This window comes from Chrysemys picta, chromosome 11 (genome assembly GCF_011386835.1).
Source record: "Chrysemys picta bellii isolate R12L10 chromosome 11, ASM1138683v2, whole genome shotgun sequence".
NCBI lineage: Eukaryota > Metazoa > Chordata > Testudines > Emydidae > Chrysemys > Chrysemys picta.
In genome coordinates, this window is record NC_088801.1 from 6,722,148 (window position 1) to 6,743,265 (window position 21,118).

The 21,118-nt window shown below is 43.7% G+C and overlaps 1 protein-coding gene across 4 annotated transcripts in view; it reads right to left on the bottom strand.

Annotated features, from left to right (window-relative positions):
- Positions 1–1,551: 1,551 nt before the first annotated feature.
- CNTNAP5 (contactin associated protein family member 5) overlaps positions 1,552–21,118 on the bottom strand; it is a 413,059-nt gene continuing 393,492 nt past the window's right edge. For 3 of the 4 annotated variants that reach the window (XM_042843050.2, XM_008167765.4, XM_042843052.2), the window contains 3 exons: positions 9,623–9,841; positions 4,338–4,409; positions 2,313–2,668 (listed from right to left, as the gene is read on the bottom strand). In XM_042843050.2, coding sequence (XP_042698984.2) covers positions 2,472–2,668; positions 4,338–4,409; positions 9,623–9,841 — 488 coding nt within the window. In that variant the 3' untranslated portion in view covers positions 2,313–2,471. Of the gene's footprint in view, positions 2,669–4,337; positions 4,410–9,622; positions 9,842–21,118 lie in introns of all 4 variants that reach the window. The other variant, XM_005279758.5, reaches the window with a different exon arrangement.

Here is a 21,118-nt window from a genome sequence, read left to right on the forward strand (position 1 = left end):
AGCATTCAAAATGAGATAACTTGGACAAAACCATGCTGAAAATAATGAAGAAAAACCTGGAGTCCATAGAAAGGGAGATGAACATTTGTTCCTATGTATGCTTGTCCCCGCGTCCACCTGTAACATGCAAAGCAGAGCAGCTTTATCTATGGAAGAAAATCTTTGCTGAGAATTTCCTTAGGTGCATTCCTTTCTGCATCTTTCACTATCTTCCTGCTAATGAGTCCGTCATGGCATGCAAAGGCACTCATAACCAAATGTCATACAAGCCGCTGGCACAAGACGCGGTGGCTGCTGGCTGGCAGGAGCTGGGAGAAGCAGCGCCATCCTTCCTTTAAGTTTAAGCTTGCCTTGTAAAGCAGATCGGTTGGCCTGACGATCGTTGTATTAGCCTAGCTTTTACTGATCTCACTCACCCCCAAAGACGGTCAAGAGCCCAAAGATGACTGTAGTGTAACTCAGTGAGCGTGCTGAATAGCAAACCAAGACTGTCTCATATTCCTTCTCAACATCTACTTCCCTGCGGCCTATCAGCCACCATCTGCAACCATTAATCCAAGCTCCCTACAATTATTTAATCCCCTCCCCAGCCCCCTCTCCCGCCCGCTATACAGCCCTGGCCATCTGGGGCTTTGTGCAGCTGCAGTGCTTTCTATTGTTTGTTATTGGTCCCTTTGCTGCAGCAAGATCTGGTAGTGCAAACCCTTGTGACCATGTGGACTCCATATGGGTCCAGGGGTCCTGATGTACGGCTGATTCCCTAGAGCCTGAACCAAAGCCCCCTGAAATCAATGGGAAGACTCCCCTTTTCTCTTGGGCATTGGATCAGATCCTTAGACTGTTAAGCTCCCAGGACGGGCCCTGTATGACATTAAACACACATCTAGCATCTGGGATGGGACCATCATGCAAGCTCACGCTGGGCTCAAGCTCCCCCTCCCCCCCGCACTATTTTTTGAGTGAAAGAGAAATTTGATTCCACGTTCAGTGATCCGTCAGAAAGAATAGAGGAGGCAGATTAGAGTCCCTTCTACTTCCGCTAGCCAGTGTCCCCAAACAGGAGAGAACAGAAAACCATTGGAGAAAGGGAGAGAAGAAAATTAAAAATCCAGAACTTAGTCAAATTCATTCACAAGGAGAAAATTGTAAAGGAGCATGTACTAAGTGTTATCATAGCCATGTGAGTCCCAGGATATTAGACAAGGTGGGTGAGGTAATATCTTTTATTGGACCAATTTCTGTTGGCGAGAGAGACAAGCTTTCGAGCTTAGACTGACGAAAAGCGCTGTGTACGCTCAAAAGCTTGTCTCTTTCACCAACAGAAGTTTGTCCACAAAAGATGTTAACCTCATCCAGTTTGTCTGGCGCAGATTTTTAAAAGCCACCTTTTCCTTAGCTTTGAGGGGAAACATCCTGGTTTCTACAAACAGGAAGCACCATCGCTTCATTCATGCAGTTTTTTAAAAGCAATTTAATAACAATTTTGGCTTTTTTATATGAATCAGCAGAATTTAGATCTCATGGTTTGGGTGGGGTTGGTTTGTCTTCTTCTTTTGTTTGTTTTTTGCCACAGTCGCTTAAGTGTTTGACCTCAGCACAAGATCATTCTCTATATGATGTTAGCGTGTGTATGCTGTACTTCTAATGTTTCAGACAAGTCATCAGAGAAATTTATAGAGCACCTAAGTCCTAGAAGCCTCCTAAAACCCTTTAAGTACTATCTTCCATGCTTCATCTAGAATTATGCTAGAGTACGTTGGTTCTAAATAGTCATACTTATGAGACGGAGGTATACAAGGTGCACTGGAATGAATTTTGTCCAATGCTGTTATCAGTATTCCTGTATTTTTTAAAAACATTTGTAAGCCTAAAAGTTACAGTAAAAGGATGGGGGAAGGAGCTTAAGGAGAGAAAGAAAATAATAATTGTAACTTCTTGCCAGATTCCCAGCTGGTGAAAACTGGTGTAATTCCATTGAAGTCAACGGTTTGATGGCAAATGACATCAACTGAGGACCTAGCTGCTACTTTATGATTGGTTTAAATGCATCTTATAATAAATCAGGCATTTTGGTCTTATTCTTTCCTGCTACCCTGTCCCAAAAGCTGTGATGCTACTTATTTAGCTACAGTACTTTACCTCTAGTTTATATAGCTCAGATCAGATACAAAGTGGTGAGTTAAATGGTTCCAGAAAACAACATAAGACTTGAGAAATCCAGAAACTTAATAGGTAACCATGCAAGTCCGTGAACTTATTCTGTCCAGAGTAGAATAGCAGGTCTCTTGAGATGCCGATGTAACTGTGGCAGGTTTTTGTGAAGGGAATGAGGCATTGAAGTGTCTGCCAGTCTCTCCTGTGCAGGGCAGTCTCCTTCCAAAAGGTTTAAAAGCTGGCAAATAAATTAATGGGTAAGAAAAGAAAAAAAGGCCAGGTGTGGGGAGGAGAGTAAGAAGGAACCACACAATCCATCAGATGAAATATTCCCGTTTGCACTCACTCACTGTGTTCTGCAAGTCAATGTCAGTTTTAAAGGAACTGTCGAGGTTTTCTGCGTATTCTTTCTCCTTTGCCTGGCTACTTCGATGTGTCTGTTTGTGCTGGTAGAGGAATCTGCTCATGATGGCCACGATGCAAAAGATGATGAATATTACGACTGCTATTACACCTGGGGAAAGAGAGGGGAAAGTAAGGGCAGGAAGGGAAAACAGAAACAAAGATTTTACCAGGGGAGGCTGCTTAGAAAACGTGGCAAGTCAGGGTGTAACACTGACAGACGCCGGTCGTGGGTGGGCAGGATCAAACCGGGGACCTCTGGAGCGTAGTGCATGAGCCTCTATCGCACGAGCTAAAAGCCAACCAGCTGTAGACTCATTTTATCTCTCTCTAAGTGGTCTCGGTGCCACTAGATGGGACAGAACACCACACCCAGAAAGTGTGTGGGTTACAAGTGCATCCCAATCCTCTATCCTAGCCTCCCAGGGTATGTCTACACAGCAAAGAAAAACCCACGGCTGGTCCGTGCCAGCCAACTCAGCCTCACGGGGCTCTGGCTGCAGGGCTGTTTCATTGCTGTGTAGGACTGGGCTGAAGCCTGAACACTGGAACCTCCCACCCCACAGGGTCTGAGGGCTCCAGCCCGACCCTGGACGTCTACGCAGCAATGAAACGGCCTTTGAGCCTGAACGGACTGGTGAAGGCCAGCTGCAGGTGCCTAGCTGCTGTGTAGACATACTCCCAGATGGCAGCACTGGGGCTTTCTATCCTGCACGAGGGAGGATACAGCCACCTTGGGTGGGATTCTCAAAAATGCTCAACATTGGCTTCAGGCAAGCAGAATTAGACCAATCATTGACTTCAATGAGAGCAAAGGTAGGCCAGTGCTGAGGGTTTTGAAAATGCTGTTCCCTCGTGTTTCCCCAACTTCCCTTTCTGGCCAACCTCATTCATTGGGGGCTCTCTCTTAAATCACATCTGTGTAAACCTTGTGGGAATTTGGCCCGTAGAGTACAGGTATCCTGAAAAGCAACTCACTGCAAAGCCATAGACCCTTGGGATAAATGCTGATTGTTAATGGAATGTGGAAAACAATACATGACGGTGTGAGGACCACTTTGTGAATCAACCGAGGCTTTGGCGTGTAAGAGAGTTTCCATGTGGTCAGAGGAATTCCATTACACGCCACACCGAGCTTTTCGAGAGCTCAGAAGATAGATGAGATACGAATGCAACATTACATGACCAGTCAGAGGTGTGTATTTGCGTGCAGCGCTCACAGCTGAGCCATGTCTCAGAAAAACAGATGCTATTTTGTATGTTGAAAAGACTTGAGATCTTCAGAACATGGACGGCATCTCTCTATTTGCTTAGAGGGCATGTAGGATGATAAGCATCAGAGGGGTAGCCGTGTTAGTCTGAATCTGTAAAAAGCAACAGAGGGTCCTGTGGCACCTTTAAGACTAACGGAAGTATTGGGAGCATAAGCTTTCGTGGGTAAGAACCTCACTTGCATCTGAAGAAGTGAGGTTCTTACCCACGAAAGCTTATGCTCCCAATACTTCTGTTAGTCTTCAAGGTGCCACAGGACCCTCTGTTGCTTTTTGTAGGATGATAGTCCCTGGTTCTGACTGGAACATTGGGATGTCGCCATAATATAGTGAATATTAATAATAAATGCAGCAGCAGCAGCCTTGTAAAACCCTGTGTTAGAGTAGAGCAGAAAATGAGGGTAAGTTCCTGCTGAGCCTTTTGCTGCAAATACCCTATGTACTTGTTTTCTGGGGGGAAAAAATATTTTCGGATTGCATCATTCAAAAGAAAAAGAAGAACAAAGTTACCTCCAATAACAGCTGAATCGCTTCTGATTGCATTGGTGAGGGGCTCCCGCTCATCCGACTTCCCAAAGGGATCTGCAGTTGATTAAATACAAAACAGCTCATTGTCTATAGGCAACGTGCCGAGTTTGCTTCAGCACTTGGAATGAAGTTACCTACCCTGGTCCGCCCTGAAAATATGTGGGGATTAGAGAATTTGAGCCAAGAAGAGCCCTCTTAAAAACAGGTAATCACAGGACAACACCCTTAGGCACCTTCAGAGACAAAGCCGTGCAAGCCGTGAATGCAAGAAGAAACGAACTGGGTAAAACCAACACCCTATAATCCTACCACAGTGCACCTGCTCACAATGGTAGGGAGACATTTGACCCAGGTAGTCTGCTGGGAGCCTCTGTCAGACTCCACAATATTACAACGCCAAAGAGACAAGACTAAGACGCATCTGGAAAGGGAGGAGGCTAATATAGGATATATGGGTCAGGTTCAATCTGAGGGAGAGAAACAGTGTCTGGGAGGCGGGGGGAGGGCTCTGTTGGAAGGGATCTCCCTCTTCAACGCAGAACAATGGGGATACCACATGTTCCAAGGGCAGAAGCTGTCAGTGGGGTGCATTTAAATTGGACATGTTCTGATCTTCCCCCTTCAGATGCTACAGGTCCTTCTGGTTTGTTTTACCACATCCATTCCCGTCCTTAATTTGCACCCATGTCCCCTCTGTGGCTGCTTTCAACCTTGAGAAGGAAGACTTCCTGATTTTGGCACGTAGGGTCTGCCAAATGATTTCTGCTGCACTGCACAGCGAGCATTGCTCTTCATTGAGGAGACTGGAGCGTCTAGAGGGTACTAAAGAGATCAGGGTTGCAAACGCCTGTATCCAAACACCCTCTAAGTGTGGAGGTTCCCAGAGCCAGCTTTTCCATATCTCAGCCAAACCAAAATGGGACTCAAACACCTGCAACTTTGGGAGCTTCAGATCCAGATGATGGGTCAAACCCTCACTGATAGCCAATGGAACGATGATAAATTACACCAGCTGTCCCCGCATTTCCCAGATCTAGCTCTAGCGCTGCGTCTGAACCATCCAGCCTGTCTGTATCCTCATACGAGGGCTTTCATCTCAGCTCACCCTTTCCTCTCTTTGGTGTCTGTCTGCAGGAGTGCAGAGCTGCTGTTCTCCCCTTTTACAAGCCTCCAGGTCATCACACATGGGCCTGTACTTGGGAGCTAGTTCTGACGGTCTCGGGGATAGATTGTATGGCATTGCCAGGCTGCTCCTTTCAAAGGCGAGATGCGGAGGCCTTAGAAAGAGATGCAAAATGCTGCAATGTCTCATTGTTATGGAGCAGTCTTGCTTTAGTTGCTGACTTGGCAGACTCTTAGCACTTCGTTAAGTGGGATTTTTTCCTTCAGACAAACGAGCATATTTGTGCGTTGGACGGGGCTAAATTTTCATCTTTACCCAGCTTTGCTTTGCACTCTTTCCAAACAGCCTGATTCTCCTTTGCCCGGCATTTACACTAGTGCAAAGCGAGTGCTAAAGGATACCATCTACACCCACTTTCACCGATTTAAATGGCTTCATGAACCATAGACCACAGAGAATCTGGCCCAAGCCATTCTGAGGTTTAAGAAGTAGTTCTCTTGCCAGTTTTAAAGATGAAAGCCTTTCCCTTCCTGTAAACAGATGCCTACAAACTAACAGTAAACAGAGGAGGGTTTGCACTTCTGCCGATCGCTGATGTTCAGAGCAGATGCAGTCACAGAAGAGATTTTGAAATCAACGGGACTGCTGACATAAATAAATGCTCACCAGCCAGGATTGCATAATGAGTCACCCATTTGGAATATGGCTCCCCAAGTGGGACCCATTGCAGCTCTTTTGCAAGTTCTCTTTTCCCACTGCATGGAGATTGGGCCCCTGGAGACAAGCAGACCTTGTGAAACGCCAACTCATTTTAGACCAGAAAAGCTTGGTTTATACACGAGTTGACTATATAGCTAATTTTGCGTACCATGAGGCAGATCCTTAGCTGGTATAAATTGTCATAACTCCCTATGGCTTGGACAGAGAATTCTGACTGGCGTCACAAGTCACCTTCTGAGATTGCATAAAATGAATAAGGGGTAGGCGAGACTTTTGATCCACATGTCCATTGTGTAAAATGTTGGCCATACATGCTAATAAAGAGTTTTTAGTCTTTGACCAAAAATTACTTGAAGCTAAAGGACTTTTAAAAAATCCAAAACAAGTGTTGGGGATTTAAAGGTAACTTTGAGTTTCTTTCTGTGGTTTAATCAGAATGCAGGTCGACAGACCTTAAAGGTTCTGAGAATTATGTTTCACCCAAGAACTAAAGTCAGGATACAAGACAACGAGGTGTTTGTTGCAGAGAAGCAGATGGCAAGTGACAGCAGAAGCTTCCCCTGTGGGATCATGGTAAATTCTGCAGCCAAGGAGGGAAAAAAGCACTGTGTCTCATATGAGATTTTAATAGGACATTCTTTCCCTTTTAGATATGACCCTTGAGATAACGCATGAAGAAAACTGGCACCAAAGGGCACCTCAGTGAAATGGGGACATGAAATGTCTCACGACTTCCACAAGCAAAAATTTTTTGTACAGTATCTGACTTATGAAAGTATTTGGGATATATAATTTAAATACACAAGGTCCAGATCCTCCACTTGCATAAACTAGCAGGTGAGGATCTAGCCCTCAAAATATAGTAATGACCACTAATACATATTTTCAGAAAAAAAAAAACATTTTAATAGACTGTGATATTTGCAGTATTTTAATAGACTGTAAACATCCTGGTAGAGTAAAACATCAGGGTGCCATCAATGTGGAGTTGGAGTGGCAACTAGTATATGTGCAACCACGTACGAGAGACTGATTTATGGAACATTACAAAATATCATCATCACAGGAAGTCAGTTTTCCCCTCAGATGTTCCAATCAGAAATTTTGTGCATGGATAAATCAACCCTGGCTGAGTGGATTTTGTTCAAAAGTAGTTTGCTAAGAAACTTTCCTGAAGATCTAACAAACATTCCAAGTTTGAAGAAAAGTGCTTTAATAGTTCTCAAGTTATGAGCACTGAAAGCTTTTTCACACATTCACAGCAGGCATCTTTACTCTATCAATTACTTAGAAAATTGGCGCACACAAGTATAGCAGTCTTTGAAGGTTTTTTGTTGTTGTTCTCAGACATGCAGAGATGAGAAATCAAGAACTAATAAACTGAGAAATGCACAGTAAAGCTGAAGATTAATCCTTAACTCTGGCCTCCTGTGATTACTCCTTAAAAATGTCTCTCTCTATATATATCAAAATAAATTATATGTAAATTAATATAAAGTATAATGAAATACAAAATGGAATTTCTTATATAACCATTACTCACAGTATAGAACATACAGTTTTCAAAATTGGCTTGATTTAAGTCTCAATGAGATCTATAAAACAAGTCCACTTTGAATGTTGAGGTTATATTAGGTATCAGTTATCATAATAAAAGGGTGACCATATTTTAAAGCAGAAATATGCAGAGATAACACTGAGCTTTCACCACAACTCTGCATTAGCTGATATCTGAGTGCTTATTTAACCTTAACACTGCCTTACATCTAGTTAATTTCAAGATTTAAATATGAAAGTCTAAATCCTGCCCCATTATATCTGAAATCAGAGTTTCAACGCACTCTTTGAGACTTAAGCTTTATCTTAAAATGTCCCCTTCTTGACTTTATAGGTTGGCCTGGGATAAGTGAGAGCAAAATTTGACCCACAGAGTGATGGACAGGGTTTGTGTGTAAACACATGTGAAAATGCATGCGTGTCTGCACACATACACAGCAATCCTAAACCATTCACCATTAACAAGCCATGTTTCTTCAGTTAAAAAACAAAGCACACATCAACTGGAAACCATTCCCAACACAGAAAGCAAGCCTAATTATTTCTCCCTATGCAAAACGCTAATAGCATCATTTGTTTTCTGCTGAAAACCATGGGTAGAAGCTGAAGGAAAGGGGGATCTGCTGCAAGTCCAAATGTCAAGGAAATAAATGGCATTAGGATATAAAACATAGGAAGCTTTATGAGTTATCCAGCAGAGAAGATAAAGTGAATTCATAGTTCAAAGGATTAAAAAACAAAAACAAAAAAAACCCTTTCATTTTTTACTCCTTTCTGGTTATTAAGGTCTCTGCCACATCCACTAGTGACTAAAACAGCGACTTGTGTGTCCCTTCCTGTGGTGACAGTACTACCAGCTGCTCTCTGGGTTCTTTTTTCCCCTGGCATACTAATTCACATATGCAAACCACTTAAGAGTCCCAGAGGGCAATTTCATGATTGCAGAGGAAAAATGAACTGCTTAGGATCATCAGCTAGGAACATTCAAGTTATGTGCCTTCACTTAAAACAAAGTGAATGATACACATATTCAGTAAAAGACACACAGAGTAACACTCATGCATTGACAGAACATGGAACAATGGTCTCAAGTTGCAGTGGGGGAGGTCCAGGTTGGATATTAGGAAACACTATTTCACTAGGAAGGTGGTGAAGCATTGGAATGGGTGATCTAGGGAGGTGGTGGAATCTCCATCCTTAGATGTTTTTAAGGCCTGGCTTGACAAAGCCTTGGCTGGGATGATTTATTTGGTGGTGGTCCTGCTTTGAGCAGGGGGTTGGACTAGATGACCTCCTGAGGTCTCTTTCAACCCTAATCTTCTATGATTTACACTAGCTAGAATAAAAGCTAGTTATATAAAGCACAGTTAGTATATGGCATGATTCCCTGGACTTCAGGGCATATGCTGGTCAGGATCTGGGGTCAGGAACAGTTGTATTATATGCAACACCATACCAGGTTTTTGTTTTCCTTTGAAATCTCCTGCACTGGAGCCATGATACCAGACTTCACGGACTACCTGCAATGGCAATTGAAGTCCCATGTTCCTGAGACAGTGTTTGGACTATCCTTTGCAACTCAGGCTTTACTCTCTTATAATGTCACATTCCTGTGGGCATTTTTCAGGCAATATAGGATCTTAATCAGTTGTTTAGGATCATTTATTATCAGGATATAGCCTTTTAGTGGGTGCGAACCTGAATAGGCTTTATCTGTACATCCTGATCACTTATGTGTTGATAGCTTCCAAGCCATCTTGCTTCTAGTATCACACTTACCGTGACAGCAGGAAGGGAGGGAGCAAATCCCACGCTGAGCTCTAAAAGGCTGGTTTAATGGAAGCCTCAGTTTCTTGGCAGAACATACCTGATGAGGAATATACTGTGGTGATGGTGTTCACATCAGCCTCTGCTATGTATCCACAACTCGATTCAGTCAAGGAGCCTTTGACAGTCACGGGGGCTATGCTGGGATGTCGTAAGGCAGCCTTCAATGGAGCTATGTGATTGTACTGGACAGAGGACAGACATCCCATAAAGCCATGCGAGTTCGCCTTCAAGACCTCAGAATCTAGTCCCAGACTATCTGCAACACACAACACAATCAAAAAGGTGTTTTAAATGTATCCTCTTGCGTGTTGATTAAAAAACCCTTTGCCAGCTTACCTGACCTTATTCACCAGCTTCTCACCCAATTACATCTTTCTTCCACTGGACCCGTAGGTCTGAGACGATATCCACATTTAAATCCCTCTTAAAGATGCACATCCACCATGCTACTTATAGTGAATGGAGTTGGCTTGTAAATAAATAGCCTCTGTTGTTCTCCTTCCCCTAACCAGGTTCCTGTTGTTTGTCTGGAAATAACCAACACATATTTGGTGCTACCATAAACTATCACAAATCATAGAATGTAAGGCCATAAGGGCTACCGGGCCACCTAGTCTGATCTCCTGCAGGCCACCAACATGCTAAACCCAACAACTGAAGTTAGACCATGGTATTACAGTCCACAGGAGACTAAACTATTATGTGCCACAGGCAGAGAATAGGAGGGACCGAGATGCACCAATGCTCAAGGTCCCTTCAATGTCAGGAAATGAATTAAGTGAGATATACCCAGATGAGCCTGGCAAGTGACCAGCACCCACATGCTGCAGAGGAAGGGGAAAAAATCCCATCATCACTGCCAATCTGACCTTGGTAAAAATTCCTCTCTGATCCCACCTCTGACAATCAATCGGTTAAATAGTAACCCTGAGGTAAGATTCATTTTTCAACATGTTCAGTTTCACAGAATCTGAGCTATCAGAGATGGACAAGACCTAGCAGATCATCTGCTCTGTCTACTGCTGACAGTACAGGGTTGTTCAGTGATGCTCATTATCCAGTACTTCATATAGTCTAACGAATGTCTCATGTGCTTGGGCTTCTCAAACTATCCTGGGGAGAGTATTCCACAGTCTAGTAGACCTATATATCTACCTACTTATATGCCCCCATCACCATGGTATGAGACTCCCAAGTATTTACAAACAGAAATAACAATCGCTATCTTTTTTCCCAGTCTGTAGGAGAAATAGCTTAATTTGTGTATGTGGAGTTAGGGGAGGGAGGTAGGGGGTACATGCACATTTAGGCCCTATTAGGGGAAAGCCAATTCAAAGGCATAAGTTTTACAGTTAGTTCTGAATGCAGCAATGCCTGATGCTTGAGAAAGACAGTGAAGGACAGGTAAGCTATTTTCTCTTTCTCAATGAGCCCCATTTATTTACTTTCTAGGAATTGAAATTCATACTGCTAAGAGCTCTGTGACTTGCTATGTACACCTTGTGCCAATATAAGGGGGGAAAAAACAAAATAAAAAAGCCTCATTGAATGCAAGATCAGTGGTCATTCGAGGTGTGAAATCATGTCTACTGGTAGTGTTACAAATGTGTAGTTTATAGCATTGCAAAACTGGGATTCCCAGCTTCCTCGTCTGTTTCTACCCTTTCACGTTGTAAGACAATGGCCTTTAAAAACAGATCATTTTGATTACCATCAGACAGATTTTTCCCAGTCTACATTAAATAATTTTATTAGCTGATCTCATAAAACTGTCAGACTTTGAGATTAATTTCCAGCCCCCAACAGTTGACAGTTCACATTTCAAGATCTTCTGGACAATATAGGGCCTGATCCAATACCCAGTAAAATTGATGGGAGCTGGATGAGGCCCACAAAGCTTTGGTTACAAGCTTTGAAAGGAAAAAAAAAACCCTAAATACCAATGACAACAATGTGGTAAGCAGAGTGACTTGATATTAAAATATGATCTCTCAGTGCCTGCCAGGATTTGGACCAGTAAACTCTTCAAGGGCTAGTCCTGGACCGGTGAGTAGAAAATTGTTGATCCCTCTCACATATCTTACTATTTTATGTCCTGGTTACGGTGCTGAATGTGGATGGAGGCAAGTCCAAGAAGCCAGTTTCACATACTAGTTACTTCTTTGGCTCCTGAGTATTATCATTGTGCAGGGTACTCAGGCAAGTTGAGTTACCCAACTGCATGCAGTTAATGCAATTTGGTAGTACCCATGGATTTACAGATGGACCTTGTACACCAAAGTGATAGATCCTTATGTGCATGCAGTATGGTGAAGTCTAATTCTACGACCACATACTATTGTTCCTATGTGACCCCACCTCATGCAACACACAGGATGGACACACAAGAGAGCAGAATGAAGGTTGCGTAGGCAACAATAAGTCTGGCAGTATTTTTAACTTTTGAGTGCTTGACTTTGCTAAATAAATAAATTATGTAACTCTTTTCATGTAGTGGGTTGGGGGGGGTGGTGAGTGAAGTTATTTGGGTTGCAGCGTGGTTAAACAGCTCAAACTACAGGTCTACACTGACGTCCATGTTATCCTTTGGCACTTATGATTGCTGATCATTGTCTGACGCTTCTGAGATGGCTTTCGAAAAGAAACACTTAGGTTTGATGTGTTCCCTTGCAGAAATTCAGGCATAATTTTACTAAGTGTTGCTGTTCCTTTGCCACCCCAAGTGTAGGTGTCAGATGTCACTCTAGGGTTCTGGGCTGGAAGGAAACTTGCAATAGCCCCTAAGTCTGCACACGGTGTCACTAGGGCAATTGTCACAGATCCATCTTCTAGGTACAAGAACAGACACAAGCAAAACGTAGGTGTAAAGGGCAAGAACATTCTGTGTTTTCCCCACAGAGGAGATGTTTCAAAGGACAACAACAAAGAGTGTCTCAATGGAAATACATCCATTCCTGATGTAGGATACAATCTAACTTTCAGGAGTTATGCTTTGGCCTTTTTCACAAGTGTTTGTGCAGAAGGGGAAGTGGAAGCTGTATAAATTAAGATGGGTAGGCCTGTAACAACAGATGGTGAGGTTGCCAGGGGAAGGAAAGCATTGACTGTATATTTCTGAAGCGGAGCTTACAAAAACATGGGAAAACAGTGATTTAGCGCATCTTCTGTCTTCATGGAAGTTACAAAAATCTTAGTGAACATTCCCCAACACATCTATTCTTGCTTCTTTACTATCTCTAACACAAGGAGTGAATATTTCATATCCCACAGAGCTAACACTATCTTAGTTGCTTCGTTCCCTCTCCACCCGCCAAAGGAGAAAGCCAATAAATATTGAATTATGTTTCATGGTCGCTTGAAGAGCCTAAGAGATGTTATATGACAGTTTCATTAGTTATTTGAAAACAGAATTAAGGCCCCACTTGGACTAGCCACTAAAGGGCTATTACATTTGAAAAACTGAGAATGCTCAGACACGAATCGTGCTTGAAGAATTATGGTTTTCTTTACAATTACGTTTTTGAGTTCAGTCTTGAAAGCCCTCAGAATTCACTGAAGCCAAAGGGAGTTGTTTGTAATTTGGGTTTACAGGTTTGACCACACTGTTTGAATTCTCATATGGATAGTGCAAATCCGTAGTTATATCAGACATAAGGCACACAATTTTAACTTTGAGGGTAATTCACCAAGAAAACAGCTCACTTGGTATTGTGGTGGATTCTCCAGCATTTGAAGTCTTTAAATCATGACTAGATTGGATTCTGAAAGATATTCCACCACAAATTGGGGGAATATCTTGGTCCTGCCTCAACATGGGAGAATGGACTGCATCATATCATGAGGTCTCTTCCAGGCCTACATTTCTATGATACTCTCTACGTTATTGGGTTCAATACAGGAATCATTGGGTGAAATATTCTATGGCCTGCGTTATGCAGCAGCTCAGTCTGGATGATCAGAAATGGTCCCTTCTGACATTAAACTCTATGACTCCTCCAAAGTGTTTAATTGGCTTGGTAAATTTAACCAGATTGAATCTGATGTTCAGTTTTTTGTCTTTTGACGTTACAGTATTGCACTTTTGTTCTCTCAGGTTAAATCTCCTGCAGGTCTTCTGTGTCTGTGGTGAGAAGTTTGGTTTTTTACTCGTCTTTCTCAGCTTTTTAAGTAATTTAGCTGCTCACTCTCATGAACTTTACCCATCCATATTTTTAAAATAACAATTATTCAAGCTTCTCTGCTGGTCCGTGCATTAGTTAGTCCAATTATAGACTAATGCAATAATTTAAGAAACCAAATTGCAAGGTCTTTGGCGCAGGGACTGTCTGTATATTATGTTCTACCTAATAGAACGAGTCCCTTAATCCTAATTGCACCTCTGGAAGCGATGATAATACAAATTAATAGTAACAACAAATCAGTCGTCATTCACAATGTCCTTTTGCAGTTAGAGCTACACATTATCGCCTGGCACTGTCACACACTAGCTACAAGTGAGAAGCAGAATAATTGGCAATGAGATTCTGCACGGGAGCACACCAGCCAGGAAGAACATCACACCTTGCTGTGCTTGTTTCCCAACAGAGGTACTCCAAAATGCAGGAGTGGGTCCTCAGTGCTCGGCTGGAAGTAAGTGTGCAATTACAAAATGCTCTTCAGAAGCAAAGGGGCTGATTTCTTTTTTAAACAAGCAGAAAATAACTATGTTCAAAGGACCAAGACAATCAAGAAGGACTTGAAACAATTGCCTTTGAAAGTAAGTATTTTTTTTCCCCAATCACGTAATTAATGCTGTTAGTGTGTTGGAGACATTGGATCAAAGGGGCTTCTGAAGGTGAGACAAAGAGAAAGCATGAACACTTTTCAGTGTCCTTTTTATTCCCCCTAAGCTACTTTTAAAAGTCAATTTCATGCTTGTGACAAGAGTCAACTTGACAGCACTGAAGATTAAAGTCCACTCTCTTTGGGCCTGCTTTTCCCCCATTGCAGTCCCTGTGTGTCCTGTCAAGCACTTCACTAGTGGGAGTTTTGTCACGGAGTTCAATGGAAGCAGGTAGACCACCAGTTTACGTTCTCCCGGAGTGGGCCTTAACCCTGTACTGGATGGACCACGGCTGGGGGCTGAAAGGACCATTTCATCTCCATGCTGATGCAATGCTTGGCCTCTTTTCTCAGCCCAACCATAGAAAGGTGGTCTTGTGAGAGTTAAACCAAGATCATCACCTCGTTTCACTGTGGCGGCTGAACCATCTTGGCAAGGTTACTCTTGGCCACGAACAAATGGGCTGACTTTGAGTTAATGACGCAGAAGTGGTCTCAGTCCTGCATCCATTATGAATATGGGCAGCTAGGCACTAGGCACTCCATGGTTATGCACGTAAATAGGCTGTCGTGTCCTGCCACAAAACCGAGAAGCGTTGCTGATATTAGGTTTGACCTGGGAGAAACATAATGCACATCTTGGGCTAGATCCAAGCCTGCATAAAGGCAGCTTGGAGCACCCCTGCACTCATGGTACAAATCTGCCTCAAAGTCAGCAATTAAAACCAGGGAAGTATTCCTCCTACTTATAACTACCCTTGGGGGGCACAGAGCCATTGTTAGCTGCTTCTAGTCCACCCTACTCTGGACCTTCCTAGTGTAAGGGGCAAGACCAGAATAAAAAGTATAGTGGGGCTGCCATCCAGGCATCTTGAGACAGGATCATGGGCACTCAATGCAGCTTAGAGCAGTTCCTGGCTCCAGAGTGCGATAGGAGCAACTACTGTGACTTAAAGTCTACACTGCAATAGAACAGCCACGGCTGGCCTGTGTCACCAGGCTCAGGCTCGAGTCAGCTGACATGGGCCAGCCGTGGGTGTTTTACTGCAGTGTAGACCTACCCAAAGGCACCACTGCCACCGGGCTTTCCAAGGGGCACAAAGGACAGAAACCATGAGCTGGCCCTTTGGTCCCAATTTATGGAGCATTTCACACAGTGGGAAGTGCTTGAGAGCTCAGTATGCCCAGCCAAGCTAATTTAAATAAATAAATAAATAAATAGAGATATCCTATCTCCTAGAGCTGGAAGGGACCTTGAAAGGTCATCAAGTCCAGCCCCCTGCCTTCACTAGCAGGACCAAGTACTGATTTTACTCCAGATCCCTAAGTTGCCCCTTTGAGGCTTGAACTCATAACCCTGGATTTAGAAGGCCAATGCTCAAACCACTGAGCTATCCCTCCCCACCCAGGTGCTTGACCCAGGCATCTTTTATATATTCTTAAAGCTCAACTATCAGCTAAAAACAGGCATCACTTCAGGTTGTAATGTGACATTTGTTAGATGTCAAAACCCATTTGTGACATCTTCATTTTAATGTGCCCCAACACAGCCACCCCCGTTTGATTTCAACAGGGCTCACAATACGGTACATTGTAATGAGACAAGAGGCAATTGATGCAAGAAAATTGAGAGGTATAGAGGGCTTACAATGGAAAACATGCTTCTTTCAAGAGCAGACAGCTGCAGTCAATTCAAATAACAACCAGTCAGCCTAAAAATAAAGCTTCTAGAGGGAAGCTGAGGGGGAGACAGGACTGGGAGAGAGAACAGAGCCTTCTTTTGGAGAGCATTATCGTTAGGGAAACAGAGGACAGATTTTCTCTCAGGATTAAGACAAAACACCCGCTAAATTGTATTGCTGGAAGTGATGGCTGAGCGACCTGTGTGTCACTCTGGAACAGGCAGGATGGCATTACTGCTGTCTGATGTGGGAACAACAGCAGAGCTTCTGGCAGCTCAACTTATCCTCCCATTTCATCTTTAGCCACTGCCATCTTGCCCTCAACCTACTTCCTCTTTTATCCTGGATACCCAACTCCATCTTCAAAGTTGCTTTATTAAGCTCCTTGCAGCCAAAGCAGTTTCAGGTCTAAAATGCACCTCAGAGATAGATTTTTTTTCTCCTGGCTGCTCTGGTGTTTCTGAGGAGGCGGGAAAAGACAGGAAAGGTAGGGAACAGGAGGGAGAGGTTTTGAAGGGGCAAGAATATAACTGCTAATAAAGAACAGAAGAAGGGTCAGGGCGGGGTTGCTGAGGTGTGGAACTGATGGGGTTGCAGCTGTTCTGTGTTCATTCTTTGAAAGCTGTGCTAGAATATTCAGTGATAGGAGCTTTTAATTCATTGAAAAACCTATTGCCTCTTCGGCTACTAAAAAGGTGACCACCCAGGCACAATTATACTTCATCCCTCTTCTCCATTTACACCTCTCCTTAAGGAGACACTTCTTTAGTGAAGCCTTCCTACACCCATCTCCCCATTGGTGATGTCTCTGTACCTTCTGAAATAAACCTGCAGCTGGTGTGTGACTCATCTGAATTAGTTTGTGATCTCTTCAGGGCAGGAACTCTGTCATGTTACTGTAAATATTCTATAAACCAATCTGTTTATTTACAGGCCTATATAAATAATAACTGTTTCATACTGCAAGCACAATGGTTTTTCAAATAAACCTCCAGTTTACATTACGTTTATGGCCTGATTCAAAGCCCACTGATGTCACTGGAAAGACTCTTATTGACTTCAATGGATTTTGGATTTGGCACTTAAAGAAATAAGTGAATCCACAAAGGTGTGGTGTGTTATACAGGTTTTACCATCATGAATCTGATGGTTGGGGTATTCACAAGTGGAGAAGCCACAAGTTAAGACAGGTCACCACAAATACGTGCTGGAGAAACCTTTATACCATTCATCTTCAGAACCTCCTTAACCCACAATCCAAGTTCCCCACCCTAACTCTGATACTACTATGCTACTGGTAAGGTGATGGGGAGGGGGGAAAGAAGTAACCATGTAGAAAGTCAAACACTCTTCTCTGCAGCTCAGATAGATTTACGGCAGATGTAAGAGCAAGAGCTAGGCTTGTAGCAGCATGAATGAAGAAATTTCACAAATATGTTAAAAAATAAACCACCATCCAAAAGCATTTCAAAGAGGGTCACACCTTGGGGTCCCCGGAGACAAATAGATTGAGTTGGGTTGGAAACACAAAGTCAGATCCCTCCAAGCACTGAGCTAATGGCAACTTTTACATGTCATTGTTTTAATTATGTTGCATACAGGAGACATTACATGGCTGAAAAGAAAATATGGTTAGACACAGCAGAACCACATGTGAATTGGTAAAGTCAGAGAAAACTCAGGCAAACAAATCTGACATGTTGGGCTATGTGATATCATCTCCTTAATATGCTTAGGTTCAATTGATGTACAAAAGGTCAAAGGGAAGGGTGTATGATCTAGTGATTAGCACAGAGGGATGACCACAAGGAAGGATGGTCTTGTAGTGGAGGTGGGACTCAGATCTGTGTTCCATGCTGGGACTTGACTTTCTGCATGGACAAGCCATTTGGGACCTGAATCCAGTGCCTATTGATGTCAATGAAAGGATTCCCATGGAATCAATGAGCTTTGGATAAGTCCTTCCGTGCTCCAACTCTGTGTTTATAAAATGACAACAACAAAGTATGGGCATGATCATACTTCCCTATCTCAGAGGGATGCTGTGAGGATAAATTCAACAAATGTTCGTGAGGTGCTTGGATACTATGGCATTGGGGGACATCTAGGAACCATAGACAGACAGACAGATAGATTTAAATATAAACTTAGCGTTCAAGACAAGCAAATACAGTGGAGTAGTATACATAATCTTTAATGTATTTATCCTCACAACACCTGTGAGGTAGCAAAATGCTATTATCCTCATTTTACCGATAGGGTACATAGAGATTAAGTGACTTGCCGAGGGCCATACAAGAAGTCTGTGGTAGAACAGAAAATTGAGCCCAGTCTCTTGATGCCAGACTAGAATCCTTTGATTTAAACTGGATCAGGATTTCACCTCTGGAACGCAACTCCAAAATCAAGGACAACCCCTGGAATCGGGCAACAGCGATGCAGAAATAAATAAGCGTAAGTGGCTTTGGAACAAAGAAAGTGCAGCTGGAGAAGCTGCAATGTAATTTCAAAATCTTTTATTTCATAAAACAGTTACTTGCAAGAGCTAAAGGCGTGTTTATGTGGGTCTCAAAGGAAAATGTGACAAAAAACGTTATTTTATGACATTCTCCTCAAAGCTCTCATCTGATTTCTAAGCTAATCGGAAAGGAAAGGAAAAAAATCAAGGCCCCAGAAAGCAGAAGAGATGACATAAACATCTGGTTAGGCAGCAAAGGCTCAGAGAGCTTGACATACAGTGTTGAAATGGAGCAGTGAGGAAACGGAAGGTCGAGACTGGGCAGGCAGACGGGGAAAGTCATTCAAAAGAGCACGGTACCCATCTGTTCTCACTCTGGCACCTAAACAGAGGGTCAGATTCCCACAAGAGCTCTGCTTCCACTTAGCCTTCTAACCGTTTTTAATTAACGGGAGGTGCTGGGTTCTGAACACTTCTGACCATTTCAGTTAGGAACCGAGCACTTGTGAAAACCTGGACTCAGGTCTGAGCGCTAAGCAGTTTTGAAAATCTGGCCCTTGGATAACTGAGCAAAGACAGCTGAATGGAGGAAAAAGAAAAAAATCATATTTGAATCCATTCTTATGGAGCAGTAGTATTTATCTGCCATTGGGGTACAGAGGAATGAACACTTGTAAGGAAGCATTGTAAGTGCTTTTTATGCTAGACCCATAATAATAATAATAATAATAATAATGATCATATCACTTATACAGGACCTGACATCCCAAAGTGATTGGGCCCAAACCTACATTTTGTACTCAGAAAAATCTCCTATTTAATGTTTGTGAGATGTGACGACTGCAGAACTGAGCTCCCACCATTCTGACTGAAAGGCGGCTACTTCTGGGATGAAACATGGCTGCTGTTTAACAGCGCTCAACATACACCATTCAACAGTGTAGAACAGGGAGTGAAGGGCAATCAAAATAGAGGGGAGAAGTTTGCTTAAGGAAAATGTAGTTTAAATCTGGATTTGGGAAGAAGAACCAGGGCTAAGGCCCCTGTTTAAGTAACCAGTGGGGTTCTGTAGGCCAAATTCTGCATATTCTACGTACAGCAGACACTTCTCCCACCATTTGGGTAGGAAGCTTTCCAGCTCAGGCAACACGACAGAACTTGAATAAAGGAAGTGAAGAATGACATATCTACCTGAAGTTACAGGACAAGTGAGATAAACAGAAGAGGGATTTGTCCATGACACAAGCTGTCTGAAACCTCCGTAGGAAACACTGAGGTTGTACGATACGGCGGAAGCAGATGCGTTCAGCAGCACAATGGGACCTTGCACAGTTGGGGTATTAGTTTAGCAGTGAGTCAGATGGAAGAGTGCCAACTACTGAGGCACCTAAACCAGCTCTGCAGAGCTTGGGTTGCTGCTGGATGCCTTTTCTCTATAGACAGGCCAAGCCCTGGCTATAAGCAAGGTAAAATATCAGTCCCTTTACTTATACTACCTGGCAAAGAACGATACCAAGTGCGCTGCTGTTATTATGTACAATTAATAGCTCACAAGTGGACACAAGTGGATGTCTATTTTCTATATCTGCCAAAAAGGCTTTCAATTCTATAGGCTTTGGAGGCCATTAGTGAACCTTTAAACGGCAGTGGTAAAAGAGATTTCAGCGGTAAGCACTCCGGACGGCAGACTTGATTTGGATGTCCAGTTTCACTGTGGGACCAGCAACAGCATTTTCTTGTCATAATAAAGAGGCTATTAGGTTCTTATCAGGAACGAATAAGGGTACTTCTATGACAAAGTAGCCCACTTGAGAACAGAAAAATAAGGGTTCTTCATCTGAAGCTTCTGGTAGATTCTTCCTGGCCCTGAGATGGGTGAGCAGTGTTAAAGGGGAGTGTAAGGGGGCCCAGACTCACCCCTGCGGCGCCTCCTGCTGGTCGTCCATGGAATTAGCTCACCAGCCTCTGGAACGCCCTCTGCAGGCCAGTGATCCGCCTTGTCCTCTGCACTGGCCCCCGTGTCCCTCCCATGACCCCGATGCCCCTTGCTCTAGGTGCTGCCCCCTGGCAATACCCACACGCTAGGTCTCCCCTCCCAGGGGAACCCCCACCCACTAACCCCACCTCGCCTCAGGATAAGGCCACTGCCAGTCACCATCTAGCTGCCACTCTCTGGGGCAGACTGCAGTATCGGCCACTCATCATTGGCAAGGCTGGGTTTGGACCTGCTGCCTTGGCCTAGCCCTGGGTTGCCCTCTGCAACCCCGAGTACCCCTTGGCCTATTACTAGGCCGCAGTCTGGGGCTATCCAGGCTGGAGCTTCCCAGCTCCTCAGCCTTTCCCCAGCCCTGCTCCACTCAGGTACCCTGTCCCAAGCTCCCTGCAGCCAGGCCCTTCTCCCTCTGAAGGCAGAGAGAGACTACTACTGTCCTAGCTCCCAGCCTCTCTATACAGGCCATCTGGGCTCTGATTAGGGTGTGGCCCAGCTGCAGCCACTTCCCCCAATCAGCCAGGGTTTTACCTTGCCCTGCCCCAGCCCTCTGCAGGGCTTTTCCAACCCCTCAGGGCAGGA